General features: G+C 41.7%; 2 protein-coding genes across 3 annotated transcripts in view; one reads left to right on the forward strand and one right to left on the reverse strand.

The window, feature by feature from the left end:
- LOC117746287 (sodium-driven chloride bicarbonate exchanger-like) overlaps nucleotides 1–11,855 on the forward strand; it is a 39,363-nt gene extending 27,508 nt beyond the window's left edge. Inside the window, exons 13-27 of one of the 2 annotated variants that reach the window (XM_034555346.1) lie at nucleotides 31–205; nucleotides 1,553–1,686; nucleotides 1,848–2,093; nucleotides 3,205–3,310; nucleotides 3,982–4,143; nucleotides 5,821–5,934; nucleotides 6,496–6,657; nucleotides 6,860–7,111; nucleotides 7,209–7,277; nucleotides 7,364–7,537; nucleotides 7,628–7,750; nucleotides 7,847–7,911; nucleotides 8,504–8,617; nucleotides 8,946–8,983; nucleotides 9,966–11,855. In XM_034555346.1, coding sequence (XP_034411237.1) covers nucleotides 31–205; nucleotides 1,553–1,686; nucleotides 1,848–2,093; nucleotides 3,205–3,310; nucleotides 3,982–4,143; nucleotides 5,821–5,934; nucleotides 6,496–6,657; nucleotides 6,860–7,111; nucleotides 7,209–7,277; nucleotides 7,364–7,537; nucleotides 7,628–7,750; nucleotides 7,847–7,911; nucleotides 8,504–8,617; nucleotides 8,946–8,958 — 1,909 coding nt within the window. In that variant the 3' untranslated portion in view covers nucleotides 8,959–8,983; nucleotides 9,966–11,855. The remainder of the gene's footprint in view (nucleotides 1–30; nucleotides 206–1,552; nucleotides 1,687–1,847; nucleotides 2,094–3,204; nucleotides 3,311–3,981; nucleotides 4,144–5,820; nucleotides 5,935–6,495; nucleotides 6,658–6,859; nucleotides 7,112–7,208; nucleotides 7,278–7,363; nucleotides 7,538–7,627; nucleotides 7,751–7,846; nucleotides 7,912–8,503; nucleotides 8,618–8,945; nucleotides 8,984–9,965) is intronic. The other variant, XM_034555338.1, reaches the window with a different exon arrangement.
- A 1,160-nt stretch (nucleotides 11,856–13,015) lies between these two features.
- Nucleotides 13,016–15,324, reverse strand: LOC117746310 (glucagon-like). Its single transcript, XM_034555368.1, has 5 exons — nucleotides 15,227–15,324; nucleotides 14,519–14,674; nucleotides 13,829–13,945; nucleotides 13,172–13,315; nucleotides 13,016–13,040 (listed from the first exon to the last, which is right to left on the reverse strand). The coding sequence occupies exons 1-5, from the start codon at nucleotides 15,322–15,324 to the stop codon at nucleotides 13,016–13,018; spliced, it is 540 nt and encodes a 179-aa protein (XP_034411259.1).
- Between the last annotated feature and the right edge of the window lie 1,168 nt (nucleotides 15,325–16,492).

Raw genomic sequence — 16,492 nt, forward strand, 5'->3', positions numbered from 1 at the left:
TCTTTCCTAAAAATCCACCTTTCACCACAGGTTGTTCGGCGGCTTATTCATGGACATCAAGCGAAAGGCCCCTCACTACATTTCCGACTTCACAGATGCCATCAGCCTGCAGTGTCTGGCCTCGTTCCTCTTCCTCTACTGCGCCTGCATGTCGCCGGTCATCACCTTCGGAGGACTCCTGGGTGAGGCCACGGAGGGACGTGTGGTAAGTGGAGACCTAATAGTTTTGTCTGTAACAAATTGTGAACTTCATCAACCCGTCTTTGACGTCATATTCATGAGAAGGGAGTTTTTTAAACAGTTTAGAAACAACAGAAGTCAGAAGTCAACCGGTTGATGCGCCTCGCTCAAAGGCAACCTGAAGCTTGTTTCTGAGTGAAGAGAACGCGTGCCCTCCCTTGAATTTCTGATGCTGCGCCACTAATCTCCATAAACCTCTTATTCATCAACAGCTGATATGGTACAATAAGCTTGCGCTGTGTTTTTTTATCCATGCTAGCGGAGGCTTAAGGGATGACAATGTCCGACAGTCGGTTGGTCGTTTCACCACTTTGGTCCAGACTGAAGTATCTCAGCAACGATTAGATGGCCATGACATTTCATCCAGACATTCATGGTCCCCAGAGGACGTATCCTAATATAGCAATGGCGATGCCTGGCCCCATTTAGCGTTTGTTTTTAGTGAAATGTCTAAAAACTACTGGATGGATTGCCATATTTTATTCCCAGATTACTACACCAATTAGAACTTTGGTGATCATCTGTCATTCAGTCATTAAGCTTTAAAGCTCACCAACACTCTTTGAAGGTTATTTCTCCAACTTTTTATTTGTAATCTCTGCCGGCTAAAACATCTACACTGGTTGGTTTAACAGATTGTCCACTATTGTCTAGGGCTTATGGGAAATGGTGTTTGTTAAAGGGTTCCATGTTGCGTCATTTTATAATCTTATTTATGTTTTAGAGCGGAATTGCAATTACTTTGCTTAGCGTCGCCAGCTTAATCATCCTTTACTTTCCAAAACATTGTTTTTTTTAAATGTTTATTATTTTTAATATTTGTTCAAGCAAGGAATTAATTATTTAGATTCTTAATATATTTATTACAAATTAGTTTATACAAATAATGCCTCTTTGGATTTTTACGCTTACATTGCTGGCTGTGTGAGACCGAAAAGCACCAAAAAGTGTTAATAACTCTCACTTTCAAATTGGGTCAGTCGGACTGCATGGTAAACCATGGTGTATTCATAACTTATAACAAATTATGTCAAGCACCACCAACAGACAGACGGGATGGTTTACCATATCAAACCAAACGGAGTGTACCACATAACATAAAACATCTTTTTAAATTTGCCATAATACAAATATACATTTGATTTGGAATGAGGTTTTTCTTACTTCTGGAACTAAACCCAGAAGTAAAACGTCATTGTGAGCCTGTTGCCATGCTAGCGTTAGCAATTAGCTCAAGGTGCTACTGTGTCCAGATGAGAGGGAAACGATGTAAAGCTGTTGAACCAAAGCATTTCTTTCCCTGTGTTCCCAGAGTGCTATTGAGTCCCTGTTTGGGGCTTCCATGACTGGAATAGCCTACTCTATTTTTGCCGGTCAGCCCCTCACCATCCTGGGCAGCACTGGGCCCGTTCTTGTCTTTGAGAAAATCCTCTTCAAGTTCTGCAAGTAAGTTGTCTTCTTTTTCACTTTTGTTTCACTACAAATTGTGTTTCGTTATCGTAAAATATTTCTGTGTTGATGGGGGGGGGGGGGGCCTTCTGCCATATTGCTTATTCCCCTCACGCCTGTGTGTGTGTGTGTGTGTGTGTGTGTCCCGTCTCCCTCAGGGAGTATGACCTCTCCTACCTCTCCCTGAGGGCCTGCATCGGCCTGTGGACGGCCTTCTTGTGTCTCCTGCTGGTGGCCACGGACGCCAGCTCGCTCGTCTGTTACATCACGCGCTTCACAGAGGAAGCTTTCGCTGCACTGATCTGCATCATCTTCATCTATGAGGCCCTGGAGAAGCTGATGCACCTAGGGGTGCACTACCCCATCAATAAAAACAACGACCTTCAGAAACTCACACAGTACTCGTAAGTGCTCTTTTACAAATCCACAAGGGATGCTATTTTGTTTAATTTAGGGTTTTGGACTGTTGGATGAACACAAGTAGTACCATCCGGTATCTCCAGTTTAGAAACAAATAAATTACCAGCACCCACTTAATTAATATATGTGGAAAATGTAGGAGCTAATTGATGTTAAATTAGCGATTAACTTTTAACTGGTTATGAAAATTAAATACAAATGCCTCCTATAAGTACCAGAGACCATCAGGGAGAAGATTGGGGCAGACGGTCAGACCCTGCTGCAGTCAAATCTGAGGTGCTTGGAAATACTACCTCTTTTGTCCCAAATTTCCACAAAATAAAAGTTCCTACTCGTGGCTTTTAATATCCACTCCCATGAAGCATTTTGTACTGATGCCGTCATCGTCGACACATACACAGTTTACCAAACGATGGCACATTTACACACACACACACACATGCTCAAGTGTTGTGCTGCATCATCAAACAACAGATGGTGCCATGGTACAGCAGACACACAGTCCAGTTTTCTTTTCTTTCTGGAATGTTTTTTTTCCATGTTGAGTGTGTCAGGAGCATCATGCGTTATCCACATAAGCTGGCTCGTGCCAGTAGGGTATGCTGACATTTAGTTTTGTGATTTCATGTTGATGCACGTCGAAAGTGGTGTGTAATGCAGAGGGAGGCTGCAATTAATCGGCCTATTATTTTTCTCTATCATTAAATGAATTGTTTAGTCTATAAAATGTCAGAAAATTTAAAACGCTAATTCCAAAAGCCCAAGTAGACATAGTGAGCTTACTTTGTTTTCTGCAAGCGCCAGTCCAAATCCAGAGGTATTTAGTTAAATATCCTAGAACAATAAGAAACCCAGCAAACGTTCACATTTTATAAGTTGACAACAGTGAACTTTAGCTTCAGAGAACAGTATGTACCTCGATAGATGTCCCCTGTCTCTTAATTACTGAGAATCTTAAATATTTATGAAATTTCTTGTTTGTTAGTTTTACTTTCATTTCTGTGTTTGTCTTAATGAATGAATGTATTTGTATTTAGCTGTTAGTATATTCACCTTGTTCTCATAAGAAAACTAACAAAAGACTATCCTCCTCAGGTGTGAGTGTGTGGAGCCCATGAACCCCAGCAACGAGACCCTGCGGTTCTGGGAGAAGAAGAACATCACAGCCTCTCAGGTCAACTGGACCATGCTGGAGGTCAAGGTAAGGCACCCTTGACACTTGGAGAGAAAATATCTGTACATAAATTGCATTTAAATAAGGGTCATCGAAGGCTTTTGAGATGCACAACTTTTAATAATGCTTAAATTACCTAAAGATGGTAATTTAATTTAGATTTGATCATGATCTAGATGGCAATGCTGACCCAGCCTTCAATTAACACCCGATCAAACATAGTTGGGGATATTTCTTGCAGTCTTTGGCACCGTGTCGTGTTTCCCACACTTGGCTTCATCAGGAGGCGTCATAAGTCTAGGCGGGGATTAAGAACGTGTGGGCAGGATTTCACAGGATTTATCATGGAGCTTGGAGAGGAAGTGTGAAGAGTGGATTCTCTCGCAGTCAAATAAGTCGTGCCAGCAGCGGTACGTGGCGACACTTCCACACACGCTTGAATGGCTGCAAATAGTTACATATGCACTGCGAGGTCACTGGGATGGTATGCAAATAGATGAATCATGTTCTATATAGATATTTAAAGCATAGAGCGCTCAATACGTCAAAGGTGAAAATACCAGTTCAGACCGTTGCGATCCATCATCGCCATTATTGCCACTGACATTGTAATCATATTTATTTATCAACAACCTGATTATTATTACCACCATCTTCATCGTTGTCATCATCATCACCGTGCCCTCTGGTGCCAGTAGGAGTGCGAGATGTTTCATGGGGAATTCGAGGGCAGCGCCTGCGGCCCCCACGGGCCCTACATCCCCGACGTCCTCTTCTGGTGCGTCGTCCTCTTCTTCTCCACCGTCTTCATGTCCGCCTTCCTCAAGGAGTTCAAGACGAGCCGCTACTTTCCCACCAAGGTACGTGAGAGACACACTAAACGACCTCACAGTGACACAAAACAACCACAGAGAGACACACAATAAATAGAAAGAGCGCAAATTGACTTGAAAGAGATGCACAAATAACAAAAAGAGATGCAAAAAGACTACAAAGAGACCCACAATGACCCCAAAGAAATGCAAAACAGCCAAAAAGAGACTCAAAAAGACAACTAAGAAACACAAATGTCAACAATGACAATCTTTGAATCTCTGGTTCCGGTTCTTATGGAGGGCGTGGGGGCCCGTGACATGTCTATGCAACAGGGACCCATTTGTTTCGTAAGTTCCTTCTTGGAACTATAACTCAAATCTGAACACACAGACAGGATACACATATTTTACACTAACAGAGGATTTCATTGTATTGTCATTATCTTTTTGAATCTCTGTATCACTTGTGCAGTACACACTCTTTTAGACTTCCTGTTTGACACTGTTTGCTCTGCTTCTCTGTCGTTTTAGTTTATGCTGCCATCTATTGGATGTTTCATGTCATGACAAAGATTCTCCAGCCTGTATAGCAGCTCTGCGCTCTATATGTGCAATTTCTATGATTTGTCATTGGGATGACAACCATATGTGGCGTGATGCTGGCACGCTAATCTGTAGTTTATCAGCGCCACCTTGTGGTGATGAATGCTACAATGTAGTCTGGCTGTGGTTGCAATATTTATGTCAAAAGTCAGACAAAAGATCTGTAACATTTTTTTGGGATAATTCCCAGTAAATTTAGTTCAACTCTTGGATATTTAAATTTAACAGAGGTCTTTGTCAGGCATTGACAAATAAAGCACAACAAAGAACACTCTATTGTTCTTCCTCATCACCTCCTCTGCAAATTGATCACAGGGCACCATTTTTAAGGATTTATCATGTCCTAAAATGCATCTCGAGAAAAGAGGAGGCTGACTGGAGGAGCTGTGAGCCAGGATGCACAGGTGTGTCCCTTGTGTGTAATTTCGTCAAACCATAACATAAAAGAGGCATGACACGTTCTTGTCATGCCTGTTGCCTTGACGCCTCTTTCCTCAATGGACTAAGACAGACACAAGGAGAGGAGGCGACGAAAGGAATTCTCTCAGGAGTCTTCTCTCAGACTAAACCAATCAGAGCAGAGCTGGACAACACTGTCTGGTGCTCTTTTACTCCTGCAAAGAGTAAAATATTACACAGATTATCCAAAAAGAAGACGATGATCATATGATCTACTACATAAAAAAATAGAATATATTACTTTTCTAGAGCAAGTATAAACTAGCAATGGGCTACAATTTGTATTAATATCCACAACAGGGACATAAAAACAAACAAAAGGACGGAGGAACAATATATTCATATTAAAATATGTAAAATAGATAGCCAGGAATTATCAGTGCAGTGTGCAGATCCTTGCCTTCAGCACCTAAAGATGTTTGTCAACACACAGTGATTCCCAAACAAGGACTTTGCTAAAAGACCTTACATCTGCACTGCAACTGGACCACACCCTTAATATATACAAATGAATTGGCTAAACAGTCAGATTCGCACTCCTCAGTTATGGATCGAAGCAGAATGAGTGGAATCTTTCAAATGTCTACACGGTCCAAAAGAGTGTCAAGAGGCAAGGGACAGTTCAGAGTTCAGAGGTGTGTGTGTGTGTGTTCTCTCCAGGTGCGGGCCATCATCAGTGACTTTGCTGTCTTCATCACCATCCTGACTATGGTTCTGGTAGATTACGCCTTGGGGATCCCCTCTCCTAAGCTGCAGGTCCCCAGCAATTTCAAAGTAAGTCCACATGTTCATCTGTTTGATATATTTGACTTTAGATCCTGAAATCTAAAAAGTAAAATGTGTGCACAATGAGAATGTAATTTAGATGCCAGCCAGTGGTCATATTATTTCATCATTGGTTATGCTGCTATAGTTTTACTTTTGCAGTGTGCATCTCCGATTCCGTGATTTTCCATGAGTCTTTTCTTCAGGCCAGTGATGATATTATTCCTCTTTTGACTGACTCTCCAGATACTTTGACTTGTAAAAGAGGATTTTGATAGATAGCAAACACGCTTTAAATGCATTTCAGAATGGTTGGAGTGTCTTTTGTTAAAACCATCTAAATCCATTCGGGATCATTTCAAGCTGTTTTTTTATATCCTGTACATCTTTCCTAATTCTGTCAAGCCTTTGGTTGTTAGGGTCCATAACTAGGTGATCAAAGGACTTAAAGTTTCTCTCCCTTTTGCTCAAAGAAGTATTTGAAGAATTGAAGTCAAAGCCATGTAAGTAATCCAACATCTTCATTTTAGCTCACAAGCTCCTCTCTACCTTTCTTTTGTCTAACCCCAGCCGACCAGGGACGATCGCGGCTGGCTCATAAACCCTGTGGGGCCCAACCCCTGGTGGACCACCATCATCACCATCCTCCCCGCTCTGCTCTGCACCATCCTCATCTTCATGGACCAGCAGATCACAGCCGTCATTATAAACAGGAAGGAGCACAAACTAAAGGTATTTCAAAACCTTCATTCAAGTCACGAAAAACAACCAAATGAATGCATTTTCATCAGACGTATCTTTTATGCTCACCTGTTCTTACTGATATAGATAATAGGTTTTTATTAGTTGCCTAAAGGGAATCTGGTGCTTGGAGACTGCTTTTGTCCACTGGGACTGTATCTAAACCCCATTATCTTTGTCCGGCGCCGTGCAGAAAGGCTGCGGCTACCACCTGGACCTGTTCGTGGTGGGGGTGATGCTGGGCGTGTGCTCGGTGATGGGCCTGCCGTGGTTTGTGGCGGCCACGGTGCTCTCCATCTCCCACGTGAACAGCCTGAAGCTGGAGTCTGAGTGCTCGGCCCCCGGCGAGCAGCCCAAGTTCCTGGGCATCCGAGAGCAGCGCTTCACCGGCCTCATGATCTTCACCCTGATGGGCTGCTCCGTCTTCATGACCTCCGTGCTGAAGGTCAGTGGATGAACGGCAAAATATACACCCACGCAGTAATTTACATTAATTTTTTTGTTCATTTAATAAATATGTATACGTGTCTGTGTGTCTCCAGTTTATCCCCATGCCTGTGCTGTACGGAGTCTTTCTGTACATGGGGGCTTCCTCACTCAGAGGCATCCAGGTGAGAACTGCCTGCTGGTATTTTTTTAGAAGGGTTAATGGAGAGAAGACGCAGGATAAATTCTTGAATTGTTTGTACCCATGCAGTTCTTTGACCGTCTGAGGCTGTTCATCATGCCGGCCAAACATCAGCCGGACTTCATCTACCTTCGTCACGTCCCGCTGAGGAAGGTGCACCTCTTCACCCTCGTCCAGCTCAGCTGCTTGATCCTGCTCTGGGTCATCAAGACCTCCAAGGCCGCCATCGTCTTCCCCATGATGGTAACCGGGTTGCCTTTTTCGCGTGTGCTTGTGTATGTGCTTCACCGCGTATGATTGGACAAAGTTGATTGTCTGTGTGTGCTGCGTCAGGTCTTGGCCCTGGTGTTCATTCGTAAGTTGCTGGACTTGATCTTCACCAAGAGGGAACTGAGTTGGCTGGACGACCTGATGCCAGAGTGGAAAAAGAAGAAACTGGAGGACGCAGAAGAAGAGGTGCAGTAACAGACCACCATTCTGATGACTCAAAGTCTCCTGCAGAGCTGCTATACATGCAGTGGTTCAGATCTTCTCTTTTGTCTCTTTCTCCAGGAGGAGCACAGTATTATTGCAGAGGAAGAAGGCATTGTACAAGTGCCACTGGAGGGACACTTTAAGTAAGTCATTTAGATCTTTAACCAGGTACCCAAGCGTCCTTTAACAGCAGTGAAATAATCACGTAAACTGCTACAAGTGCATACAAATTGTATGTTAGCAGAACAGCACTTGAGTAAATCTAATTAAGATGAAATACAGAGAAGCTACAGCTGATTGAATGAAGTGGCCAGTGGTATTCAGCGTTAGTAATTAGCGGTTTTACTGTAAAATATGAAGCCACAGCCAAATTATTGGGCTGGATATATTGTTTCTGAGTGAAATGAGCATATTCTCTTTCTTGCTTCGAGTTATATTAGAAGATGGATACCACTCTGTAGGTTAAGTATGAAGCTACATTTAGGAGACAGCTAGCTTAGACCCAGTAGAGAATTTCATTTGAACTAACTTTCATCTAACTCTGCAAGAAATGTTTCAAAATGTTCCACTGTTGCTTCAAGAATCCCACAACGGGTATATTGATGCAGGCGGCTCCTGGAGTTATCAGTCTGGCTTTCTCAAGCGTTTTATCCTCAAGTGTGCATGTTTCTTAGCAGAAAACGTCACGTGCAAAGTGGAATAACCGTCGTTGTCCCCTCTGCGTGTATTTTGAAGGTGTGACCCGGCCACAGTGAACATCACTGACGAGATGTCGAAAGGATCTTTTGGGAATGTGTGGAAGAGCATCAACCCTGCTGAGAGCACAAAGAAGGAACCAAGCGCTAAGAGGTTAGCCTCCTCATTCACATCACATGTACATATCAGTATCTCTGATGCATCGGAGCGTTTAAGTGCCAAATGCTGCTGATCAGAGGATTCCAATGTATTTTTAAAGGGTCAAAAAAGGGGAAAACTGTGTCATTTGGGTGTAAGAGCACGCAGCAGCAGGTGTTTATTATCAAAATGTTATGGGACATTTACTTCTTATTTTTCCAGGAAACTGAGGTGCTAGTGTGTTTAGATAAACATGGTTTATCAGCCTTGCCCTCACAGATGTCCCACAGAGTAGACTAACATAGTGTCTCCTGCCTGCCTCTCATTCCATTCCAACCCATAGCTCCCCTTCCTAACCTCCCAGAAGCCGATAACCCAAAGGTGAGTTGTTGCTGTCGGCATGGAGAGTCTTGTCCCGTGGTTTCCTGTTTACTGCTGTTTGTTGCATGAAGAAAACGGCATCGGCCTGCGCTGTGCGTTACGATTTGATGTCGGGAGAAGATTCCTGAGTAAACAGAGAGATGTTTATTAAATATATACAAAATAAACTGAACTGAATTGAATTGAATGAATGTAGGTGGATTGACAACGCAGCATGGCCTGAGTGTGCATGTTACGTCAATGGGACATTTAATGACGTCCTTCGCATGTTGTAAAAGTAGTAAAATAAGTAGCTCTACATGTCACTGAGCCGTAACCCAGTTGTATATTTCGATGTCACAAGATCGAAAGTAGGGCCAACTGCTCTTAAAGGGACAGTTCACCCCAAAACCAAAAATACACATGGTTCCTCTCAGCTACAACAATCTGTATTGTTTTGGTGGGAGTTCCCGAGTGTTGGGAGATGTCACCACTACTCACCAGTGTGACAGATCTATGTGACACTCGGCTCGTGGTGCCCAAAGCAACAACAACAAACCCCCCCCCCCAGCATATCACCATGCAGTAGTTCGGTAGAAAGCAAAAAAGTTCCTACAAGGTCTGCGGATTATCTTGGGTAACAGGGTCAAGTTTTTCAAAATGTTTTTGGAGCTTTGAGCACCACGAGCCGATTGCCTTGAAGTCCAATTAAATTGGATGGAAGCTAGACACCTCTCCAACGATTGATAAATAGCACTAAAGGTAGGAGGACAAATATGTATTTTTGAACTGTCCCTTTAGGCTGAGACATACCTGTTTGCATGCTGTGTGATCTGGATTGATTGAGTCATCGTCAGCCTGTTGTCAGCGTCTGCACTTGTGTCCTGAATTTCTGAAAAGCCAGTCCTCGTACAGAAAATGAAGACCAATACATTTCGCCTTTTCCCTATTTAATATTTTGCTTGGTTTAATTTATTTCGTTTTTTTCTTTCCTTTCGTGCAGTTGTGGTGGCGAAAAGCGACACAAGCGGCGGAGGCATGACAAGAGCTTGGACAGGGAGACAAGTTTGTGATGACACATACTGGCCACCGTGCTGTCGATGAGTAAATAAAAAAACACACAAAAAAACTATACCGTGCCACACTCAACCACCTTTGTACTGTGCTACACTGTGTTTTTGTCATGTAAGTCTGTGTGCAAGTTATGTAAAACAAAGAATTTGTTAGAAACAGTATTAACAAGACGAACTGAGACACTTTTGTGTTCTTTTTCTATGTATATCAGTGTTTGGTGATACCAGCAACAGAGTGAAGCCGGAATTATATGACATTTACAGTAACTGCTGTGTCAATGGGCCAATTAAGTACAAATTTTAAACAATTTTTAAATCTACTTCATTTGTATTTTGTATGTTTTTATACTTCTCCAACAACAGCGAGTTATCCTTTGAAAAACCTGCCACTGCAAATGTGTGGATTTTGTGATCGGCATTTAATGCCGCTATTGACTTTGATGCACCTCACACTAGAAAACCTACAAAGTAGATATTTGCCAATACTAATCTATTTCACCGGTACTCAAAAGAGTTGGCTATATAGCGAATCTAGTAGTAATCTTTTTAGTATTAAATATACATTTTCTATATTCTGTATATCTAAATGTTTTTGTGACAGTGACAGCTCATATCACTCCAGAGTCCTCTCTATTGCTATTTTACAAATAAATGTATCTCCTCTAATCAAGCACTCCCCTAAAAAACAGTTAAAGGAATAGTTTGACATTCTGGGAAATACACATACATTTTCTGTTAGACGGGAAGATCGACGCTACTCTCATGTCTGTACACTAGATTATAAAGCTAATGCTAGCAGTCGGCGCTTAGCTTAGCATAAAGACTGAAAACGGTAAAACGGCTCAGCCGGCTCTGCCCAAAATGTTACAAAATCCGCCAGAATCTCATTAATTTACTTTGTATCTCCATGTTTTGGGTCTCTCAAAAGACTGCCAGCTAGCGATAGCTTAATTTTTAGCGTATGGACATGAGAAAGGTTTCCGTCTTCTCCTCTAACTTACGGCAATAAGTTAAAGGAGAAGAAAAACAAACAGTAAATTGCATAAGTCTTGTGCTGCAGAAGTTACTTTCTGATACCTAAATACACTATTCCTTTGTGGGCAATATACAGCTTATTTGGCAACATTTTCAAGCTAGCAATTTCATAATAGGTCCAGTTAAAAACCCATCCAGTTTGCCAAAGCTGAACTAAGGTGATCGTACAGAAAGCTCCTCTATGTTTTCCACCTGCCATCTCGTCAGTAAGTGTCATCCATGGCCATCTGATCTCCTATCCCAAAATGACCCTCATTGTGTTAGCATCTGAAGCTAATTGTTTAAAAAGAAAAGACCTGCATGACGGGGGAACGGACTTGATTGACTCGCTGCAGGACCAATGGTTATGTCTAGAGATGCAATAATAGGCTACCTTTTTTCTGGGAAGGGCAACATGTAATAAACGTTAAAGAGTCTTAACAATGTACAATACATAGTATATTTTATTCATGTGAAATGTTACTAATATATTACTTACATGAAGTCAGTGTTGAAGGCAGGTTTTTGTTGTAGGTGTTATTTTTCCCCATTGTCTAAGTGATAGTTCTTAGTTGACTAGAGAAACTAATAAGTGGTCAAAATTATATCAATATCAAACATTTGGACCACTTCTGTGCAACATTCTGCCTTAAATTTGGTAGTGATAGCTGTACACTTTCTGTTTAAATAATTTAAGTCATCTGTATAGAAAAACTATCAGTTCTGATTTGTTGTCATATTGTGATTTGTTTCATGAGAACGAGAGCGCGGGTGATTGAGAGCATAAATAAAGATCTTAAACAAGCCCTGCTCATATGATGTGGTACTTTATTGATCCCTGTGAGACATATTCTCATTGTACTGAATATATATATATATATATATATATATATATATATATATATATATATATATATATATATATATATATATATGAACATTGCACCATCCTACGCCTGAGTTATTCTATGGACTGCTTCCTTGTTTTGAACTCTGACCTCAGGAGGTCTATGGCTCCACTGGAGATAGGGCGGGGGGGGGGGGCGGCTGAACCCTCAGGCTGAAGCTCTTCTAGCCTTTGGCAGAAGGTCACGACTGTATCTCTGACCCATGAAGCTGCTGTTGATGCTCCCAGAGAGACCACAATACTGTTTCCCTCCATAAATAGTGGGAGGAGTCTGCCAAGGCCTGTTTTGAATCATGATGTGTGGCTTTCCCTGATTCCCGATCCCACGAGATGTGTGAGTTGAACAGACTAGGTTTTACATAAAACAACTGAATGAATAAGTTTTAACATTTATATTTTTGATGTGATGTTTGCTTACCCTCAGGTCCATTCTGGTGAACCCAATATCTCAGGAACACCCTAGGGGGTCGGGGGGTGGGATTTGTCACAAATGTCCACTCGGTCAAAGGTCACAGTGACCTCACAAAACACAATTTAAGGTCCATATACAAATTATGCTAATTTTATGGATGTAAACTGAAATGAACTCACTCGCTTTATAGTTTATATTGACTCAATGCCTCTTGCTTGGCACTGTATTATAATGTCCATCTAAAAAAATATATATATATAATAAATAAAAACATAACAAACGCACAATGAAAAACTTTATTTTGCAGAGCGGATTAATAATATGCAATGAAAATCAACTACGCTACACGTGTGTTTTCTATAGGCCTACCTGAGATTTCACTTTTTTTGTGTTCTTGTTTTCTGCTTTAAAAATATAGAAAATAATTTAAATTTGTAGAAAAAAATGTGCCCTCTCGATTCTGGTGCACCGCGAAAAACGGTGGAAGTTTTTTTTTCTTTTTGTATCTTTGCATCACGAACGGTGAGTAAAAAATAAGACTTACAAATTTAAATATAGTGCTGACGTCACAACATGTAAAGCGGTATGGCTTTCTATTCCTCCTGTTTCTGGCTTTCGTGCACAGCGGGGGGTCCTCGAGGAGCGTCTCATTGTTCCGCCTGTCTTTTCTCACTGCAAAAGAGAGAAAAACCACAATCACGCCGAGTCTACCATTTAAAGCATCAGCTAAAAAAAAAAAAAATAATGACATATAATGTAATTTCTGGCAATTATCGGATGAGCCGTGCAACTGTTTTTTTTACCTCTCCCATGACGGCTTGGAGGTCATGACCCAGAGTAAATACTCCTTGGCAGCCATGGAGTCCAGCACCTTGTTCACATCGCTGGTGAAGCTCCCATCTACATGCCTCCTGCTGAATGCCTCGCCCGGCCTGTCCGTTTCAGATCTGTGTACATAGGCACACAATGTAAACACTGACCAATAAGGGTCTGCGGCCCGGCAGCGTGGAAAAAAACCCTGCCAAATCCAGCTTTTATATTTGGCCTGCGGCGCTGTTTCCATTAGGAAATTCGTCTCATCATTCCCCCCCCCCCCCCCCCCCCCCCTCCCCGAGAAGTGAGTACATTGTGTTGCTCTGATCGTCCCGTGATTTGTTCACTGTTTCTCAGCTTCATTTTTTTTTTGGTGTATGTAAAAAAAAAAATCATTCCACACAATCGTCACATGTGTAACATATCAATCAACACGGTGCAAGAAGTTCAGGTGATTTATTTGAGCACAACCACAAGGAACATGAAGGGTGTGGGGAAAAAAACAAAAGAAAAGGAAAAGGAGGCACAAGAAGGAGTTGATTAGCTCTTTTGTTTGTGTCTCTCTCGTCAAGGTGGAATCAGACACAGGCCGGTAGGAGTGTTTTTTGGTACTGTAGGAGGAGGAGAGGGAGGGACGGTCAGCCTACTCTCTTCGGACTTTTCCGGACTTGAGCTTGGCGACAAACTCCTTGATGGCCTTGTCCTTGAGGTACGAGCTCACGTCGCTGGTGAAGGTCCCGTCCGCATGCCGCTTTTCTTCAGCACTGCGGACACACAGAGGCACTCAGTGAGGGAAATGTTTGATAACTTATAATTTACCAATAATTAAAAAAAAAAAAAAGCTGTCCTTCCAGAGCCTGAAGTAAGAACTTGATCAGGGGGACGCATCCAGTGGTGGAAAGTAACTCAGTAGATTTACTCAAGTACGTTAATAAGTAGAATTTGTATATATTTCACTGAAATCTATACATTGTCATACACTTTAATCTACACTACACTTTTGAGGGACATATTGTACTTTTTACTTCAATACATTCATCTTTCACACCTAGTTACTTTTCCGATTAAAAAAATAAATAATGCATTTTAAATCCAATAAAAAATAAATATATATATGTATATAGCTAAGGGTCTCAAAAAATATATATATATATATATATATATATATATATATATATATATTGTCATGGAGTATTTTTACATTGTTGTAAAAGCTGCCCCTTTTAAAGTGGATCGTCGCACCCTGAGCTTGAATCCGTGTTTCATTGGCTTCACAAAACTAATCTTATCACAATGCAAATTCTCGTGATGATTTTTGGAACGGATCCCACACTGACCCGCTCCTCTTGTTGTTCATCAGCCACTGAACGAAGTCCTGCGCCTTCCTGTCCTCCAGGTATTTGCTGTAGTCGTTTGAGAAAGTGCCCTCCGAATGTCTCTTGGAGGTCGACAGCTCCCTCAGCTCGTCTGCTAACGTGTCGTCTGCCTCCATGCTGCAGTAGTTTGAGTTAACACCAGTCCAATATGAACATTTCACATGACCAAAATATACAAATAACAAATAAATAGGGTTTATTTTGAAGGTGCATTTATTCGGGGTAATAAAATGCAGCATCTACCAAACATATTTTTTTTAAAGCATTATTGATTTGATCTTTTTTGCTTTGCTACAATTGATTTGATCTTTTTTATGAATGTAAATCTGCACAATAATTCTTTCTGCCTAATATCCTCTTTACTTTGGGTATATTTGGGGTCTTTGAGCATGACTATCCCCATCGTTTTGCAGATTATGGATCTTCGTGCCTGTAGTTTGGCCACAAATGATTTTGGCCTCTTTGGGACCTCATACATGTCATACCACTCGGGCTCTCTTACGAATGTTGCTGTTTGGGATTTAATCCAAAATAAAACCACAATTTTAATTGTGATTCAGATTTTAACACTGTTTCTTCTATTTCTGCACTCTGAAGTAGGAAGTCTTAACACAAAGAAAAGTAGCGGACTAAAACAAGGACTTGTCTGTTTCAAAGTTAGTTCTGTACCGGGAGCTGTCATCTGCATCCTGCAGAGGAACCTGCCAGCTGCTCTGGATAAAGCCAAGGACCAGAAGGATACCAGCCAGGGAGTGGATGCTTTTCATGGTTACAACCTACACACACACACACACACACACACACACACACACACACACAGACATACACGAAAGGGTTTGAATATTGGATCATAAAGCTAAAGTGGTTTCACCATTACAACAAAACCCGACTCACCTTTTCTTCTCTCTTTCCAAAGAATGGGTGCTGGTAGTTCCTCTGCTGGTTCCTGGTGTCGGCCTTTCGCCGTCCTCTCTTACTTTGTGGTCTTATATACTGTAACGGGAGGAAGGAGGACGGGTCTGCTCAGGTGGGTCAATTTCGCCACTCCGCCCCAGTCCACCTGTTACTCTCAACCCATTAAACACACGGGCCCTGGATCAACAAGCCGAGTGTTTGCTCAGAGAGGAAAGCCGGCGGTCATGCGTGATGCCAGCTGGTACTTAGGTGTCAAGATCAAACACATGCAGCTCACGCTGTTCAGCAGAGAGTATGGGGAAGATGCCTTAATGTGCTACTGTGTCATCATGATGGGAAGCGATGCGTGTGCATCTGGAAGGTGAGTCAGTATTTGTGGATTCTTTCCGGTCCAATTTAAAAGATGGGGGATATTGAGCGTCTGGGTTTCTTTTGGCATCAGTGGCAGTCATCTCCATTTGATAAAGAGTGACGCTCTATAAAACACAAATGTTCACATATTGCTGTAATAATCTTACATGGGCGGCAGTCCCCGTTGTATTTTAATTTGTTGTAAAATATATATTGGCATAGTGGCGAGACCCAAAGTTGTAATAAATACAATAAAGACTACTTCGGCCGACAGTCAGAAATTGTCTGACAGGATATTATTTCCCACACGACTGAAGGCCTTTGCACACCAAGCCTGTATTTAATTGTTAAAAATTGTCAGAGCCTCAAGTTGTGTCAATCAAGTTTAGACGCAGGCTTTTTTTGAAAAGCCTTTCGAGAGTTGTTTGACCACTTAGAGGCACCGTACATGCAGACATCGCCATACAAAGATGAGCTGACTCACTTAATCTCCCGGCACAAAGCACTTCACAACAAACAGTACAAGAAGAACAGTACAAAGATGTGGAACAACACAGTTATAGCAGAGTGGGGAAATTGGAGGAATGGGTTGTAATTTATTTTTATTTATTTATTAAGTGGATGTTGTTTAAAACCAGTTACGCTAGTTGTCGGTGATGCAACTTTATG

This window comes from Cyclopterus lumpus, chromosome 2 (assembly GCF_009769545.1).
Source record: "Cyclopterus lumpus isolate fCycLum1 chromosome 2, fCycLum1.pri, whole genome shotgun sequence".
NCBI lineage: Eukaryota > Metazoa > Chordata > Actinopteri > Perciformes > Cyclopteridae > Cyclopterus > Cyclopterus lumpus.

Bases quoted from the DNA above. Each gene is read 5' to 3' on its own strand.
- LOC117746310 (XM_034555368.1), bottom strand. From the start codon at position 15,324: ATGAAAAGCATCCACTCCCTGGCTGGTATCCTTCTGGTCCTTGGCTTT. The intron at 14,675-15,226 runs GTACAGAACTAA...AAACTACTGCAG, and splicing joins GATGCAGATGACAGCTCCCG to CATGGAGGCAGACGACACGT. The intron at 13,946-14,518 runs GTCAGTGTGGGA...GTGTGTCCGCAG, and splicing joins ATGAACAACAAGAGGAGCGG to TGCTGAAGAAAAGCGGCATG.